General features: G+C 35.7%; 4 protein-coding genes across 4 annotated transcripts; all 4 read right to left on the bottom strand.

The window, feature by feature from the left end:
* Window positions 1-7590: 7590 nt before the first annotated feature.
* LOC147478277 (uncharacterized) lies at window positions 7591-8865 on the bottom strand. The gene has a single exon (XM_086583228.1). It carries the CDS (start codon window positions 8582-8584, stop codon window positions 7706-7708), a length of 879 nt encoding a protein of 292 aa, XP_086439354.1. The 5' UTR covers window positions 8585-8865; the 3' UTR covers window positions 7591-7705.
* A 5703-nt stretch (window positions 8866-14568) lies between these two features.
* Window positions 14569-15276, bottom strand: LOC147478276 (uncharacterized). Its single transcript, XM_086586203.1, has one exon. The coding sequence runs from the start codon at window positions 15274-15276 to the stop codon at window positions 14569-14571; it is 708 nt and encodes a 235-aa protein (XP_086442329.1).
* Window positions 15277-15296: 20 nt separating this feature from the next.
* Window positions 15297-15830, bottom strand: LOC147478275 (uncharacterized). The gene is made up of 2 exons (XM_086586202.1): window positions 15602-15830; window positions 15297-15505 (listed from the first exon to the last, which is right to left on the bottom strand). Exons 1-2 carry the CDS (start codon window positions 15828-15830, stop codon window positions 15297-15299), a joined length of 438 nt encoding a protein of 145 aa, XP_086442328.1.
* Window positions 15831-15849: 19 nt separating this feature from the next.
* LOC147478274 (uncharacterized) lies at window positions 15850-16962 on the bottom strand. Its single transcript, XM_086586201.1, has one exon. It carries the CDS (start codon window positions 16960-16962, stop codon window positions 15850-15852), a length of 1113 nt encoding a protein of 370 aa, XP_086442327.1.
* Window positions 16963-17406: the final 444 nt, after the last annotated feature.

The following is a 17406-nucleotide window of genomic DNA, read 5'->3' as shown; positions in this document are numbered from 1 at the left end:
GCAACAATACTATAGAAACATGACAGTAGATTTGGAAGATTTCGATGACTAAATTTATAATGCAAATTTAAGGATCATGGTCTTGAAAAATCTGGCAACTCAATCTAGTCTCTCACAATGTTTGGCAATAATGCGATTTTCTGAATGAAGCGTGAGGTTTGGTCTTAAACATTATATTGATTTATTGCTATGGTGAAACTTGGTGGTGAATTTGCTTCTATAGAACAGAGGATTGATTATCTTATGCAAACTCAAGCTATTGTTGTCAGAAGTGAAGGAGCAAAGGAGAAAATCTAGATTAAATGTGACGAGTATTTTGTGGATTACGCACCAAAATTGTTGAGGACACCTGGGTAAGCTCAAAGGTTCTCCAGATGTTCCTGGAGTTATTTTTCAGACAGCTGAGTAAATTATGGGTATTGTAAATTACTCTCAAGGGAGTTCAGTGATACATACCATGTTCAACAGGCACTTTAGGTCTACGACTGCTTCTTACCCTACAATCAGTGCAAAAATCCCTTTCTACAAGGCTTTGCCCCTCCAAATTTTTTGAGGATAGTGTACTACTGCGCCCCCTAACCCAAATTCCTGGCTCCGTCCCTGCTTCTTACATTAGACACGACACATTAAACATATTTAGCTGATTTCACTAACTACTGACAGCTGGTAGGTAGAACTTGTTGGAATCTCTAAGTGTATTTCGAAATACTTGTGAGTGTGTGCAAAGTGGAGGAGATGAACCATATGTGTTCTCTCCACTTTAGTGCATAGTAGATAGTCCTACATTGGTTATCCACCACACGGGTAAATCTGTTTATGGTTTGACCAATAGCCTAAACTTGTTTTGCCTTTTTCTGGAAGTTTGGTGTTCTATTAGGAGTTGGTCTCTCTTTCTCCTAGACCATAAATTGGACTGTGGAGTCCATAGAGAAAATAGACTTGATGAGAAACTCAATCGGTAAAACTAAAAATTTCTTCGAGAGAGTTATATTCATTTGCAAGGGTAGTCGTTCAGATCAAAGTCAAAGCTGTTAACCATTGAAGTGAGGAAGGCATGTTGCTACCATTGGGGGCTTAAATGTTTTTGGAAGAACCTAACTTGCCTTGGTTATTTGCCATCTTTGTCCTTGTTTTTTATTTCGTTCCTTCGTTTCTACTTTAGCCTGTTCATACAACTATTCTAACAATCTTAAGGAAAGATTTACGTAGTAGAACAAAGGAGAGGCTCACTCCAACAATCAAAATAAAGTCTTTTACTTTGAGTTATTGTTTGTGTTATTGGGTTATGACTTTAGAAATTTTCTAATAAGTTTTTGTAGGGAAACCAATTAAAGATTGAATATTTATTGATCTTTTGTGGTTTATCAAACCCTATATGGTTGTAGACCTTTCTTACGTTTTGGGAGTCAAATATGAGATTTCTATCAAGAAAAACGTAAAGTTCGTCTTTTTTGAATTTACGGAAACTGCTATAACTTTCAGCTAGAGCTCGGTTTTGCAATCCGCTTTTTGTGTTGGATAGCTGATTCAAAGAGCTTTCCATAGGTATAAGGCTAAAACCCAATTCTTCATGAGCTGGTTCCGAATTACAGTTCTTTTGAGCTGTTTTTTCTAGAAGGAGGAAAATATGGTAATCCGATTTTTCAATCGGTTAGGTATTATTCTTTCTTCATTGCAATTCTTTTGGTTTGATTATATGATGATATTCTTGCATTGAGTTGCATGCTAGTTTTTCTTAGGAGGAAAATCCCTAAGCTTAAACTTCTTTAATAACCTAGTCAACAAATTATGTGTTTATCACTAAGATATTAATTGGTTTGACTAGAAGTAGTTTGATATTATTTTCTTTGTACATATGTAGATGTATGTAGATGGTCTAAGAGTGACCTTAAGATAGCTAATATATAAACCACACTCAAATCTTGGATAGTAATTATAATGTATTCAATGCATAACTTACCTTTAAAATAGAAAATGTTGTTAGACGATGGGTATAATTGTAATGTCATCGTTGTGAAAATACATGTTAGATGAAGTAACTTGTAGCTTATATCTAATATAGCATATGTTAAAAGTTGTGTAGCATGCTAGTTTTGGATATTAATCATCGTGGATGGATTTACTTTAAACTTGATAATAGTTTATTGGTAAATTTTTCTAGTTGAAGACATTAATGGGTTGAGCCATTAGATGTTGTGGTAGTACTTGAGGTCTTGTTAATAGGGTATCCTATCTTGCTTGAGCTCATGTAAAAAGAGGAGGTGAAGTCCCAGTTGTTTTGCATATTACTTGGCTAGATTTGCTTAAATATCGTATACTTTTTTGTTGTGAGGGTACAGTTAAAGTTTACTTTTCCTGAACCTATGATATGATATTTACCATGTTTGGCATGAATGCATTATTTAACATTGACATGAAGTTTAACCATGTCATATATTATTAAGTAATGAACTTTGTTTCACTGAGAGGAAACAATATGGGAAACAATTATATCCTCCTAAACCTAATTTAGTCAAGGAGATGTAAGGTTATGGATTGTCTTCTTAGACAATATCCTCCAAGACTATTTTAGACAAAGAGATGTTTGTGGATTGTCTTATTAGGCATTATCCTCCTATGACTATGGATAAATAGCTAAGGTGATGTACAAGTGTGGATTGTCTCCCCTATGATAGTTGGAATGTTGAATGATGAAAAGAAGGATGATAATGATATTATCTCGGGTAAAACCCTTTTCATCTGATTCTTCTATTCTTTAAGATTCATTAGAATCTTTTGTAGATTTCCTTTCATATAGATAACATGAACATAATATGACTATGTTTATATGATAATCATAGACTTGAGTAAAATATATTCTTGTCATAAGAGTGCATTTTATTGTTGTTGTTTCTTTTAGTGTTAATAGCGGTATAATGTGTTTTGCATGAAAGTTTGATTAGGTTGAGTAACTATTGAACTGTGGGGGTGGTGACCCATATGCATAACACTGTTTTACCATAGTTCATCTCACAAGATAATTGGAAAGACACTGAACTACAAAGTATGGAAAGGTCTTGGGCCTATCCAAAAAATGCTTCAAAATGTGGGGGTGTCTTGCCAAGGCTATAGTGAATGAATCTAAAAGAAGTCTTTTGAGACCTAGAATTATCTAGTAGATATTCATTGCCGGAAACTCATAATAGTGATGTTTGTTTTAGGTTGTCAAGTGATAACAATTTTGTAGATACCACACTATTATTGAATGTCTTATATGCTAATTTTATTTGAGGTTGTGCTTTCCGAGAAATTGGCATAATGAACTACATAAGATAATCCCATTAACAAGAAATTTGGAAGACTATCAATGAGTATTTCCACCATTCACGGTGATGATGTTTATATGTTTTTGAGGAAGATTCATTAACCTATAAGGAAATTACCTACATGAGAAGTGTCCTTTTGAAGGATACAACTCCTCTAAACTGGACTCTTGATTTATTGGGGATCTATAGGTTGAATTGGATCTTCAAAAGAAAACTAAAACGTGATAGTTGTATTGCAAAATACAATGCTAATAATAATAATAGCGAGGGGGTTTCAATCAGAGACAAGATTTATACTATTTTGAAACCTTGCTCATATAACTAGAATTTCTTCTACAGAATTCTAAAGACTCTAGTTGAGTAGTTGTGCGGAACTACAATACTAAGTAGTACCAGGTGATGAGCTGAAGTTATACAATTTAGTTAAATCTTTGTATGAGTTGATTCAAGCGCCTATAAATGGCATGAGCAATTCAACAACATATTAGTGTCATATGGATGTCAAAGCACCGTTGTTGATAAAAAAAATGTGTACTTTCTTTAGAGCAAAGCAAGACATATGTGTTAATCTCTCTTTGTTTAGATGATTTAATATCATGAGTGCTAGCATTGAGAATGTGCATGAGACAGAGAAATTCCTATTTAAAACACATCATAAACCGTCATTGAAAATGATAGTTTATTATGTTGTTAAACTCATTTTCAGAATCGCTATATTCAGTTGTCAAGATGTTGACGTTTGAATATGGTTGAAGGCCACCTTTTAAACCGGACCGGCCCGGATGGTATAGGGAATTTCGGGCACTACGTAATTGAATGACCGGTGAATATAGGAATTAAAACTCATGTTGGTCTCATTATATTGTTATAGCACTTAGTAGAAATATTTTTCATTGAAAAGTATGGATATTATGATAGTAAGCATGTGTTAACACCTTTTGTGGCAAATATCCATCTTATGAAAAATAATCTCATTGTGTTTTCTCATACTAAATAAGTCAATATCATTGGTAGCCATGATAAACTCATTGGTACTTGATGGATAATGTATGTGAGACATGACATTGCCTACATTAATGGCATACTGAGCTGATAACCCATTGTGTCCTTATAAGGAACTTTGATGTATATTGTCAGATTATCCAAGTACTATAGCAGAGCCATTGATTATGGACTGATATTTAGTAGATTTCCATCATTGTTAGAAGGGTAATATGTTATAAACTGGATCCAGTAATGTTTATGTGTTTACCTTTGGTGGAAATTGAGTGTCTTGGATATCATCCAAGCTAATCGCCTTAGAAAAGGCATGTGATGATGCTGAGTGGGTTAGCAACCTCTTGGCAAATCTTCCCATTGGCTCTAAAGACCTCCTAATGTGTATATGCTTTGCAACATTTCTCATTGCAATAGCTAAGACATGTTAACTTATGTCAAATGGAAAAGAATACATGTAAGTTGAGATATAACTTAATCAACCACGAGATTATGTTAGGTTGGACTTAGTTTGGCCACATGTCTAACCGCACCACTTCTTTGGAGGCAAGTGGTTATCGTCGAGGGGATGGGACTTTTGCCTTAGATAAAGGGACTTGACCGGACAAGAACCCCACCTATGTGATTGGAGATCCCATGAAGTAGGTTCAAAGGGAAAAACAAGTCACCCGTCAGCTACGGTATGCTATTGTCTTTCTTTGAGACGCCCCACCCTATGACTAGATAGCATTATTGTATACTTTGTATAACTTGAATAGCAATGAGAAAAGGATGAGTTATTTTACTCTTAATGGAATCCATGGTCCATTATTTTTATGAGATAGTGTATTTTAACCGCTATGTACACTTGATGGATATCCACCTACGTGAATGTAGAACTGGGTCGGTTCTTATGAGTATTCGTGCAAGTACTCTAGAGCATTCACATAACACGTTATGGCATTCCGTTAAACACCGCTAAGTAAGCATATAATGAAAGAGCAATGTGGGTGCATGTCCTCATTATTTTACTACAAGGGAATGTTGGTTCAAAGATTTTTAATCCACCACTTTCAATGTATTATAAGACATGTTACCCTATGATGAAGGTTCAACTAAAAGAAGATCTTATGCATTGTTTTTCGATTTCTCTCGGCATTTCGTTAACCCTTTTTCTTTTGTAATATCCTATTCCAAAATAGTGGGGGACTATTAGTATTTTGAAATAGTGGGGGATTGTTGGAATCTCTAAGTGTATTTGAAATACTTGTGAGTGTGTGCAAAGTGGAGGAGATGAACCATATGTGTTCTCTCCACTTTTAGTGCATAGTAGATAGTCCTACATTGGTTATCCACCACATCGGGTAAGGTTGGGCCCGGGCTTGGGCTTCTTGTTGTGGGTAGTGGTTTGACCAATAGCCTAAACTTGTTTTGCCTTTTTCTTGAGCAAACAAGTTTGGTGTTCTATTAGGAGTTGGTCTCTCTTTCTCCTAACCTCTATAAATAGGATTTGTGAGTCCATAGAGAAAATAGACTTGATGAGAAACTCAACTCGGAAAAACGAAAACTAAAATTAAATCCTTTTCTTCTTCTCTTCTTGAGAGAGAGTTATATTCTTTGTTCTAGAGGGTAGTACGTTTTAGTGCAAAGTCAGTCTTTGTTTGTGAGGAAGACGCTTTTTTGCCTTTACGCACCATTGGAAGGGGGAAATCTTTCCTTAAGGGTGACCTAATCCAGCGCCTTGGTTATTCCGCCATCTTGTCCTTGTTTCTTTATTGCTACTGTTCCTTCTGTTCTACTTTAGTTGCTGTGTTCATACAACTATTCTAAAGAACTTGGCAAATTTGGCGGCATAAGCTCATGGCGGAGGAAGATGCTATACTCCAAAACCACCAATGACTACTAAATCTGTTTATGTGAAAAACCTAACTAAAGTACATTACTGGAACTTGGCTCGCATTGCTCTACTCTAGACCATATTGTACTTCGATGAAAGGGATCGGTATTAATGGTAAAGCAATTTCCAAGTCTAACCAAGCAATGTCGATCAGATCCTAGTCAAAGTAAAGTTCGAGACATGTTGCTAACTGGGTCAATGTATGGAAGAACCAACAATTTCCAGTTTTGATTCTAACTTGGCTTAGAGCCTGTACACTCCCAATTTGAGGTGGTCACTCCAACTCAAGATAAACATCTTATTCATGTACTTGGGAAGCTTAGCACAGGTTGTTCCATTGCAGTTCTGAATAAACGAGTCGTAGGCAGATCAGTTTTGTTTTATATTCTTATTAGCACTTGCTAGACTAAACCTTGAATTTGAAAACAAAATTATAGAGTCTAATCCGTTGTCAATGTTATTAGATTATCCGAAAAGCTAAATAAAACTGCATGTATTACCATGCAAGAGGTCTTCGTGCAATCATTAGCTTCTTTCTGTTTGACCATTTTGCAGCCAATCTATGGCTAACATATACATTTTAAGCATTTGACATTTACAAGTATTGTCCAGAATTATAAATAACCATGAGGTTGCATAATCAGTGTCATTGTCCTATTAGACATATAAGACTAGAACTCATAACCTATTTAGATATATAAGACTAATTCTAGAACTAAAGAAGAAAATAGAAACTAATACTAGTTTATTGTCGTGCATCAATGGCAATGTCATCGGCCAGAGACCATATTAAGCTTGTTTTGAGCATTGTCCTTTTGTTTTGATTTTAATCGCCAAACACTGGTACTTTAACGAGAATTTGGCATAAGAATAAACATTGAGCCAGTACTGGTTTGCATAGCGTGCAGTACTTTTTACATTATAGTTATACCCACATCGACACAATACTAACATTTTAATACTGTCACATAGATGTTTCCAGTGTGCTAAGAAACATATTGATATTTCTCACATGGATTTAGACTAGTTCTAACTCAAGAACTTTGTTAGAACTCGCTCTGATACCATGTGAGAAAAATTGATGAATGGCTTTGATGCTTTAATAATTTGGGACTGACACGAATCAACTTTTCGATTGCTTTTGTGCTTGTGCCTTTGGTATGTTGAGCTGGAAAGATCTACTGAAGGAAGCAAGTTAATCGGTCTTTCATATTCGTCATTAAGCATGCATGGCAAGAGTTTTTCCAACTACTCAAAGCTGACTCTTCTCCTCAATGGACATATAACCTCGACATCTTGGCACCCAAAAGTATATAATTATTGCACGATAGTAGCAACACTTGTCATAAATTGAACTAGCCGGGAGTGAGACTACAATTAATACAAGCATTGATGGCGGAAAAAGCAAAAGTATCGAATTTGATTTTAGTGACTTAATTTATAATAGATGGTATATACAACTTGAAGAAAATTACAATTTGATCAATGACTACTCATTGGCCAGCAGTTCACATTTACAACATCAATCCTAATGTAGTTCAGAAGATGAGATAAACTGATTCATATCTAACCATACCTGTTGAAAGACCTTCACAATGATATCATGATGCTCATCTGAATTTAGAGAAAGATAGCAAGCCAAAAGGTTCTCAAGCTCATCTGGTTTCCTAATACCAATATCCATGATCATTTCCACCATAGAATCTCTAAAATCCTTTCGAGGGTCAAACGAGCATTTCACCACAGCGAAACTGTCTAACACTTGTCCTTTTTCAACCTTTAAATCTTTCTTCTTGGTCTTGGCCTTCTTCATCTCTTCCAATGCTCTAATTTTGCAAATTTCAGCCTTGGGAGGTGTTCTAGGAGAGTGAACTTTGACTTTGTAACTCTGTTTTGCTCTGCTTTTCTTTGGCTCTCTGTTTACACAGACTGATTTCCTCTGTTTCTCGCTCTTCAACATGAGTTCCTTGATTTTTGCGTCTATTGCTGACTTTTGTTCCAACACAACTTCTTCTTGGACAATGTCTAATTTCTCGAAGCTTCGATTTATTTCTTGATCGTCTCTACTAGTTCTTCTTCTTTCCTTGGTATTTCTTGACTTTGGGGGTGAGATGTATTGAGATTTCTCTGAATAAAGCTCCTTAGAACACTGGTACTCATTCTCAAGTTTTCGAAAATTTTCTACTAGCTCGACATCCAAGTAGTTTCTTTTTACCAAGTCTTCACTAGTCCTTTTATTTGCTTCAGTGGATTCTCTATCCGACTCCAAGAAGAATTCTTCCAACATTTTTCTATTCATTTTAATAGACTTTTGACCTTTCTGAATTCTTCTTCGCGGTGTTTCAACCACGGTCTCTTCTCGATCTACACAGCCGAAATCTCTTAACTTCCTCACATTGCTAACCATGTCATCAAAATTCCGAGCGTCTTCTTCCACAGCTACATTTCTAACACTTTGTCTACAACTTTGACAACTAGAAGTGGGGAACTCAATCTCATTAGAAAAATCATACAAAACAGAATCAGAAACCCCTCTAGTTTTCTTACCTTTAGGACCAACTCTACCAAAAGAAATTTTTGAGTAAGCCTCGTCGTCATCATTATAGTCTTCCCCTACAAACTGTGTAGTATTTTTGGACTTGAGACTTAGAGATGGACTTAAAGGTGAATGAGACTTAGTTTTTCGCTTGGTTATGGCATTCCGTGGTTGCGCTTTTTGCCAAGGTGCTTGAATTTAGAGAACCAAGACATAGGGAAAACTTGAGAAAGTGAAGAAAGGGTAGATGAAGATGAAGATGGACTCTTTCTTCTCCAATCCATTCTTCTGAAATATACAGGATAGAGTGGGAGAATGGAAGAGGTTTGGAAATGAAGGGAGAGGAAGAGAGGGTAGCAGTTATGGGAGGTAGTTATTAAGTTGTTATTAGAGACGTGGGCTTGATATTGGCTTTGCATTTAAAAGAAACGCCCGCCTTAAATCATGTGACCACTTTCCCCACTTTACCACTGCTTTGGACTTCCATGTAGAATCTCTATCTTCTCTTTATTATGCTCTTTTCTTTTCTTTTTTCTTTTCTTCTTACTTAATAATAATAATTTGGTGAAATTAAAAATGCTTTAATCTTGTCATTAATTTCCAAATGGTTCATATTGCATTTTTATTTCATTTCACACAAGGATTGTGTTTCAAGAGTGGGTAAGTCATGTGATTTTTCGATGTAAATGTATAATAAAATAAGAGTTAAGATCTGTTAGTTTAAACTTTAAAGTCATGTCCATCACTAAACTAGGGATTTAGATATTTGATTTGTTTTCAACATAAGGTTTTGAACGCAATTTCTTGATGCTTTTAGACAGGGTTAATGCTATACGGCTTTGGGATCGTTACACACACCTCAAATTTTGGCCACTAGAGTAGAACGAGGGGAGAACAAAAACAAAAAAAAATCTAGGAAGGGATGGAATTGGTAAAAAAAACAGTGGTAATTTAAGAGATTAATTCTTTGGTAAGGCTATTCATTTTAGACCGCATTAATGGGCAATCACTACACTATTTGAGCCAAACAAAAATGGATTAAATCACGTTTATGTAGCCTGTTCTTAAATTGTGAAGAAAACTGCTGGATTTTTAGCCTAATTTTGAGACGGGCCTAACAGAAAGGGCCTGTTTGGCTCCAAATGGTATAGTGATTAATCAAACTGATAAACGACTTGTTTTCTAGGAACTATAGCAGCCCTAAGGAGAACTAGGACTATGGTGTTGTGATATTTTGCTTAACATTTAATTTCATAATTTTTTCTTCTTATCCTCTGTGAATTCAAAGGAAGGTCTTATAATTGATTCATACAATAATAGCGGATATTTTGTGTAAGGACCAATAGTAATTTCAAAATTTGTGCAACGTAATTTGATTATTTATTTGAAATTTGTGCAACATAAGACATTACATTGTGATCGCGTGGACTTTGGTATATGCAAATTATTGTGTAAATCTCAATTAGATTGCTTAAAGAAAATATCAAGACGAACCAATCACATCAAAACTTGTGGTTTGAATAAAAGTTTAGATTCTACATTCAACATGTTCCCATTAACCAAGGGGAAAAATAAGAAAAAAAAAAAGACCCCAACAAAAACTCAAAAATTAGTTATACCTGTTTGCTCTATTTTAGAGTCTGGGCTCAAGAACTCTGTAAAGCCCCTATTTTTTTTTTGTACATTATTATTTTACAATATTTAGTATTTTTGGATTAGATATTTAATGCATGGTCAATATGCTAGAAAATTTGGTTCGACTTTTATTATAAAAAGATAAAGGAGGGAAAACAAGAGAATATTTTTGAAATTTGTATTAAAGGAATTTAGTGTTTTGAATTTTAAGTTTTTGTAGAGATTTTTAATATTTGGAAAGTTTTCAAAAGAGATGTTAATATAAGGTATATAATAAATAGAGTACTTTTAATTGAAAGTAATATTATATATTTATGAATAGAGATATTTGGTAAAAAAAGTTTTTTTTTTTTTTTATTAAGGTGAGATAATATGGTAGAGAATTTTATTGTTATGGAAAGTTAATTTTTATTTAAAGGAAAATAATGGAAAGTTTTTATTTGTTAAAGAAACTAATGTGTAGATAATTTACAATTATGGAATTGTCTTAGTTTATTTCTTTGTATCTAAATAAGAACATGGTTTCACTTAGAACAAAACAAAAAGAAAAAAATATATAAAAGAGAAAAAGAAATAAAAAGAAATAAAAAGAATAAGGAATAAGGAAAAAGAGATAATGAAAAAAGGGAGTATTTCTATTACTTGGTGATATAGATTTTACGTGGTGTGGATTTTTTTATATAATTGTTCTTTTGAGGGCAACAACAAAAATGTGAGTAGGCCTCACTAATTAGTTATTTTCAATTATTTGGTTATTGATCCCTATATATTACATTCAATTAATTAGAAAACAAAGAAATATATGTTGCGTATCTTGAAATGTTAAATATTAGTGTATGATTAATAGTCTTGAAATGGTTGTTTTAATTATAAGGGTTTACATTTTATTTGCATGAATCAAATTTAATATTACAAAATACTTATTAACGTTGAATAACGTAAAATAGATAAAAGGAAATGATTAAATTGTATTAGTAAGTAGACCTCACTAATTAGTTATTTGGTTGTTGATTCTCAATTTAATTAAATTGAGAAACAAAGATGTACGATTTAATTTTATATTGGAACGTGGAATGCTAAATATTAGTTTGTGTATAGTTGTAGTCGTCATGAAATGGTGGAGGTCAATCCCATTTTACATTTAATTACATGAAGTTAATTAATAGTCCATAGTCCTTACTATTGTATAATATAAAATGGGTTATTTAGGCTTTAGTCCTAAAATTATCGATTATTAGGTTTTAGTCCTATTTCTATCTTCGATTTTCTTAAATGACCAAAATACCCTTAGAGCATGTTTATCACGTGACTTGAAATTGCATAAAAGTAGGACCAAAACCTAATTTACCCAATTACAGGAGGGGTAAATCTTAAAAATGAGATTCGACTACGCAACACACACAAATACAAATATTGGAGTCGCGTGTTTGAATTGGAGTGCTATATTCATAGGATAAAAATAAAAATATTGACGAGTCGCGTGTTTATACAAATATATAGTGAATAATTTACCGCTCGAATTGATGTTCTTCTTTAAAGAGAGTGCCACATAGATAGAGAGACCTTCCAGCTCAAAAATGCCCAAGCCTATAAATGGTTTTAGTGAGCCCAGAATCTACTACACAGAGTTGGTTTTACAAGTATAGCCCCGCTTTTAAAATATTTATGATTAAAACTAAATGGACATTATTGTATTAAACTAGTGCTCCAGTAGGGCTAAACAAACGGGGAAAAAAAATCGAAATCTCCGCCCACTCGTCTTTTCTCACGCACTGGTAATCTGAACGAAATGAGGGGAGTGAGAAGAATTTTCCCTCATTATCTCACCTAATTCATCAAGATGAAAACTATCAATGATCGAATGGCAGATGTAATTTATGTAGGAAACTTATTATAAAATTATATTTATTAATATTAAGTAAACAAGAATATCAAATTGATACAACAAATATGTCATGAACAAACCTTTAGTTCAACAAACTAACTTAATTTACCAATGATTAAATTCGATCCTAGTGATAATCACTGTGTCCTTACTAAGACAAATTTGCTCCCTCTCGGTGCTCAAGGTTGATGAACAATTGTCTCCCAAGACAGAACGGATTTCAATCCCATGAATGTAGCACTCCAATTCAAAGGACTCAATGAACACAACATTGTGTTGCGTAGTCGAATATCATTTTTAGGATTTACCCCTCTTGTAATTGGGTAAATTAGGTTTTGGTCCTACTTTTATGCAATTTCAAGTCACGTGATAAACATGCTCTAAGGGTATTTTGGTTATTTAAGAAAATTGAAGATGGAAGTAGGACTAAAACCTAATAATTGATAATTTTAGGACTAAAGCCTAAATAGAGGATAATGTATCAGCCAAATTCAGGACCAACAGGATGACACGTCTCATGGATCGAGGTAGTATAGGGCAGGAGAGAGGGAGAGCACAGGATCGAGTCCACGAAATATTAGAAGGACGTGGACTCAAGAGATACGTGAAGAAAAAGGAGGGTTCATGAGCTAGAGTGGATGCAAGTTAGTAGAAGAGACGTCATGAGTAGGGGATCTAGGCCGCGATACCTAAGATGGTAGGTGGGCGGTTAGCGATCGTGGGGAGAGAGAGGTGGAGATCATGGAACCAAGAAGCAGTTAGCGGTTAGAGGCTATAAGAGGAGAGAGAGAAAGTGAGAAAAAAAGGAGGAAAAGAAAAAAGAAACATAGAGAGAAAAGGAGAAAGAGAGGTTGTAAGATCAGAGATTACATTATGATTTCAAGGGTTGTAAAATCTGATTATACATTTGGCGCCGTCTGTGGGGAAACGAGGTGACCTGCGATCTAGTGATAGGAAGAGAAATTTACAGAATGGCAACGATAGCTAAGAAATTAAGAGGGAGACCAAAAAAAGTGAGAGCGGAAATCGGAGAGGAAGAAACCCTGAGTGTAGAGATGGAAGAAACGCAGGAGGAAGTTCAAGATGCGGTAGTGGAGGCAACCAAACTTCTGCAGGAAGAGATAGTGAGACTGAGGGAGGAGAATGATGGTCTTAGAAGAGAGAGAGAAACTACACAAAGAGAGGAGGGGACTAGAGAGCCAGAGAATAGTGAGGTGGGAGGCCAAAAAGAGGAAGCATTTCAGGGGTTGAGAGGTGATCTAGAAGGAGGGGTCATGCTGGAGGTGGTCTAAGCAATGATCGAAAAGGATAGAGAAGTAAATCGAGCGGCGGAAAAGGAGAACCAAGGGGCGGTGAAGAAGGTGGTGGCAGAACTCAATCAGAACCCGCTAGCAAATGTTGTCTGGAACTCCGAGGTACCTAAAAGGTTCTCGCAGCCGAGGTTCGAGCGATATGACGGTAAGGGTGATCTTGCGGACCACTTACACCATTTCAGGCAGCAGATGCCACTGTGGCAAGAGAATAAATATGATGGACTCCGCTGCATGATGTTTCCTGCCAGCTTGAAAGGGGGAGCTTCGGATTGGTATTACTGATTGACATCACGGAGTATAAATAAGTTCGAGGAGTTGGAGCAGGCATTTGTGGACCATTTCATTCATCAGAAACGGAGGGTAGTGGATATCGCAGACCTCTTCAACGTCAAACAGAAATCCGCCGAGACACTAAGGGAATTTTTGTGTAGATTCAAGGAAGAGACGTTGAAGGTGGAGAATTTGGATGAGCACACCGCGGTCATAGCATTCCAGCATGGGTTGAAATAGGAAACTAGAGTCCACGAATCTGTATCCAAAATCGAAGTCACTACGTTACATGCGTTGTATCCGAAGGTCGAGAAGTACATACACTATGAGGATATGTTGCAAAGAACTACCAAGGAACCTAGGAAGACAGAGAAATCAGTGCAGAGTGTAGGACAGACAGGGTTAATGCTATACGACTTTGCGATCATTACACACACCTCAAATTTTGGCCACTAGATCGAGAACGAAGGGAGAATAAGAACAAAAAAAATCTAGGAATGGATGGAATTGGAAAAAAAACAGTGCTGCCACACATCAACTTAAGATAACCACTATCTTTAGGGAAGGCAATTTCACTGCTGACACCTTGCCAAAGACTGCTACAACCAGTGGCGGAGCCAGGATTATATTTTAGGGTGGGCAAATTAATATGCAACTCAAAATTCATTACACTAGAAATTGGAAATTCCAAACATGTGTACATTCATATCCAAAAAAGAAAGTTTTCCTAAAACTTGAAATTAAACAAAAAATTACAAGTTTCCACGACGAGTATCCATTTTCTGAAAGCGTTGCATGATTGCTTCAGAATCAATGCTTTTAAATATGTCTTTCTCAATGTATGTTACTAAGCAATCGTTCAACCACTCATCTCCTATACGATTCCGGAGTCGATTCTTCACAATATGCAAAGCTGAAAATACTCTCTCAACAGTGGCGGTAGCGACTGGCAGAATAAGTAATAAAGTAATGAGCAAATAAACTAATGGAAACACAATGTTCTTTTTAGTCTCAACCATCTTCTTCGCAAGGTCACTGATCCCTTTCAAATTTAGAAACTCATTATTAGAGCTACTAACATCAAGAATATACGTCTCAAGTTGATCATGAAGTACCATGAGATCCAATTCAGAAAAGTCAGAGGGATAAAATTGGGCGAAACGAACCAATTTTTGCTTATAAAAAGTAGCAAATGACCCACGTGGACTGAGACAAACCATACAGAGAAGCAAATCAGTATTTGCTTTGTTAAAACGGTCATTTAGCTCTTGTCTCTGTCTGTCGATGCAAGCATAAAATAGTCCAATGCAGTAGTAATGTAAGTTTGTAATTTCTTCAGTATTACGTCGAGGTCTCCCAGGAGCTACAAACTTATCATCCATCTGAGGAACATAAATGTTATGCTTAGTACATACTGAAGACACTTCATCTAGGAGAGAACCCCACCCACTATCTCTCATTGTTTGTAATCGTGTTTTAGTTACTTCAACAAGTCCCATTGCATTAACAATGTCTTGGTCCTTTTCTGCAAAGCTTTCGACAAATCATGGCTGATTGCTAAGATGTTCTTCATTAAGTACAAACTCAACATGAAATCAAAAGATTGCAATGAATTTAACAATCCATATGCTTCACCTCTTTGTTCTGTGTTTGAGCCATCTTCAGCAACATTTTCAAGGACATCAAGAACTGAAGAGAACATAAGAATAAAGTTCAAAAGTGATCCATAATGCGAGCTCCAACAAGTATCTCTTGAACGTTTCAGGTTTGTCTCTTGATTCTTACCTTTTCCACTTGAAATTTCCCCTTTCAAAAGTGTATCAAGAATATTTTTAGCTTGCTTTTCTCGAAGAGTGTCACGACGCTTACATGATGCTCCAACAATATTTGTCATATTAGAAACAATACTAAAGAGTAATGTAATTAGTTTTTCACTCTTTGCAACAGATACAAGAGCTAACTGGAGCTGATGAGCAAAATAATGGACATAGAATGCACTTCCATTTTCCTTCATGATGAGTGATTTGAGGCCATTAAACCCTCCCCGCATATTGCTGGTCACCGTCATAACCTTTCCCGCGCAAACTAGCAATACTCAACCCATGCTTTGTAAACACTCGAGTGATCTCGTTCTTAAGCAAAATAGCACTTGTATCACTTACATGTACCATGGCCAAAAACCTTTCAATCACACAACCTCGTGAGTCAACATAACGGATGACAACAGCCATTTGTTCTTTGATTGATACGTCACGAGCTTCGTCAACCAAAACAGCAAACAAAGAATCTCCACAATCTTTTAGAATGACATTCGTAGTCTCCACTGCAGCTGCATTTACGATATCCTTTTGTATTTCAGGAGCAATTAGTTGGTCATTATCAGGAGCATTATCGAGAACAACACTGTCAATAGCTTCATTATGTCTAGCTGTATACTTCAAAAGTTCAAGAAAATGTCCCTGGTTAATTGACTTCTTTGATTCATTGTGACCACGAAACGCTAGCCCTTCTTGCAAAAGAAATCTACAACAATCAACAACTGCATTTAAGTGAACTCGATAGTCACTTCGAGCTTGGTTTGATTGCCTATTGAGAAAGGTTCCAATATACTGAGTTTGATTCATCAAGACTTGAGCTGACTTGTAAGCTTGGTTGTGAGCACTTCCAAATTTCCCAACATGTTCTCGCAATATGTTCTTCTTTCCCCAATTAGTAAATCCATTAAGAGTAAAGCAATTTCCACCCCCTTGTGATCCAATACTACATTTGAAGAGATAACAATACAAACAAAATGCAACATCCTTATCTATGTTATACTCTAGCCAGTCGCCAAACTCATCAAACCATTCCCACTTGAACTTTCGATTAGCACGACCATGAGTAGTAACAGAAAAATTGTGATTTCGAGGTTGACAAGGACCTCTTAACAAGTATGCTCTTCCAATAGTTTCTCTATCATTGGGATGATAATTAGACATTGGGTATCGCAACCCAGGATCTATAGCAAGGTTCAGCAAGTCAATTTCTCTATGAGTTTGCTTCGGAATAGGTTGAGCTTCACCGCTTCCATCTCTCGATGTGCTAGGAGTTTGTTCATCAATGGTTGCTTTCCGTTTGTTCAAGTATTTCTCCAGTGTGTTCACCATTACTAGCTAGTAAAATAATCAAAATCACAATCTGAATTAGTTTTCCAATTCAAGTTGAAGATTTGGGGAATTAAAGATGAAGTGTGTAAATTGAAAATTGTGAACTTGAGGAAGAATATAAATTGCAGAGAAAGGAAGAAGAAGTATTTACCAAAGATTTTGATGAATCAATCACGGGAACCAGCAGCAAGTTTTGTTTTTGATTTAATTTGGAAACAGAAACTGACGAAGAAGAAAGAAGCGAGGGGTTTTGTTTTTGTTCTAATAAGTTTTGATACGGTGCTCTAAGGGGTAAGGGGTGGCAAATTTTAAAACCAACACCAACACGGCAACACACATTAGACTACTTTTTTTTTTTTTTTTTTTATTTTTGGAAGTTCAGGGTGTGCAGCTGCCCACCCTTGCACCCCTTTGGCTCCGCCCCTAGCTACAATCCTTACAAAG

The sequence above is a fragment of the Coptis chinensis genome, chromosome 9, assembly GCF_015680905.1.
Source record: "Coptis chinensis isolate HL-2020 chromosome 9, ASM1568090v1, whole genome shotgun sequence".
NCBI classification, from domain to species: Eukaryota; Viridiplantae; Streptophyta; class Magnoliopsida; order Ranunculales; family Ranunculaceae; genus Coptis; species Coptis chinensis.
The sequence above is the reverse complement of the archived record's forward strand: the minus strand, read 5'-3'. Positions and strand labels throughout refer to the sequence as shown.

Bases quoted from the DNA above. Each gene is read 5' to 3' on its own strand.
- LOC147478277 (XM_086583228.1), bottom strand. From the start codon at position 8,584: ATGGTTAGCAATGTGAGGAAGTTAAGAGATTTCGGCTGTGTAGATCGA.
- LOC147478276 (XM_086586203.1), bottom strand. From the start codon at position 15,276: ATGAGAGATAGTGGGTGGGGTTCTCTCCTAGATGAAGTGTCTTCAGTA.
- LOC147478275 (XM_086586202.1), bottom strand. From the start codon at position 15,830: ATGAAGGAAAATGGAAGTGCATTCTATGTCCATTATTTTGCTCATCAG. The intron at 15,506-15,601 runs GTAAGAATCAAG...TGTTCTCTTCAG, and splicing joins GGAAATTTCAAGTGGAAAAG to TTCTTGATGTCCTTGAAAAT.
- LOC147478274 (XM_086586201.1), bottom strand. From the start codon at position 16,962: ATGGTGAACACACTGGAGAAATACTTGAACAAACGGAAAGCAACCATT.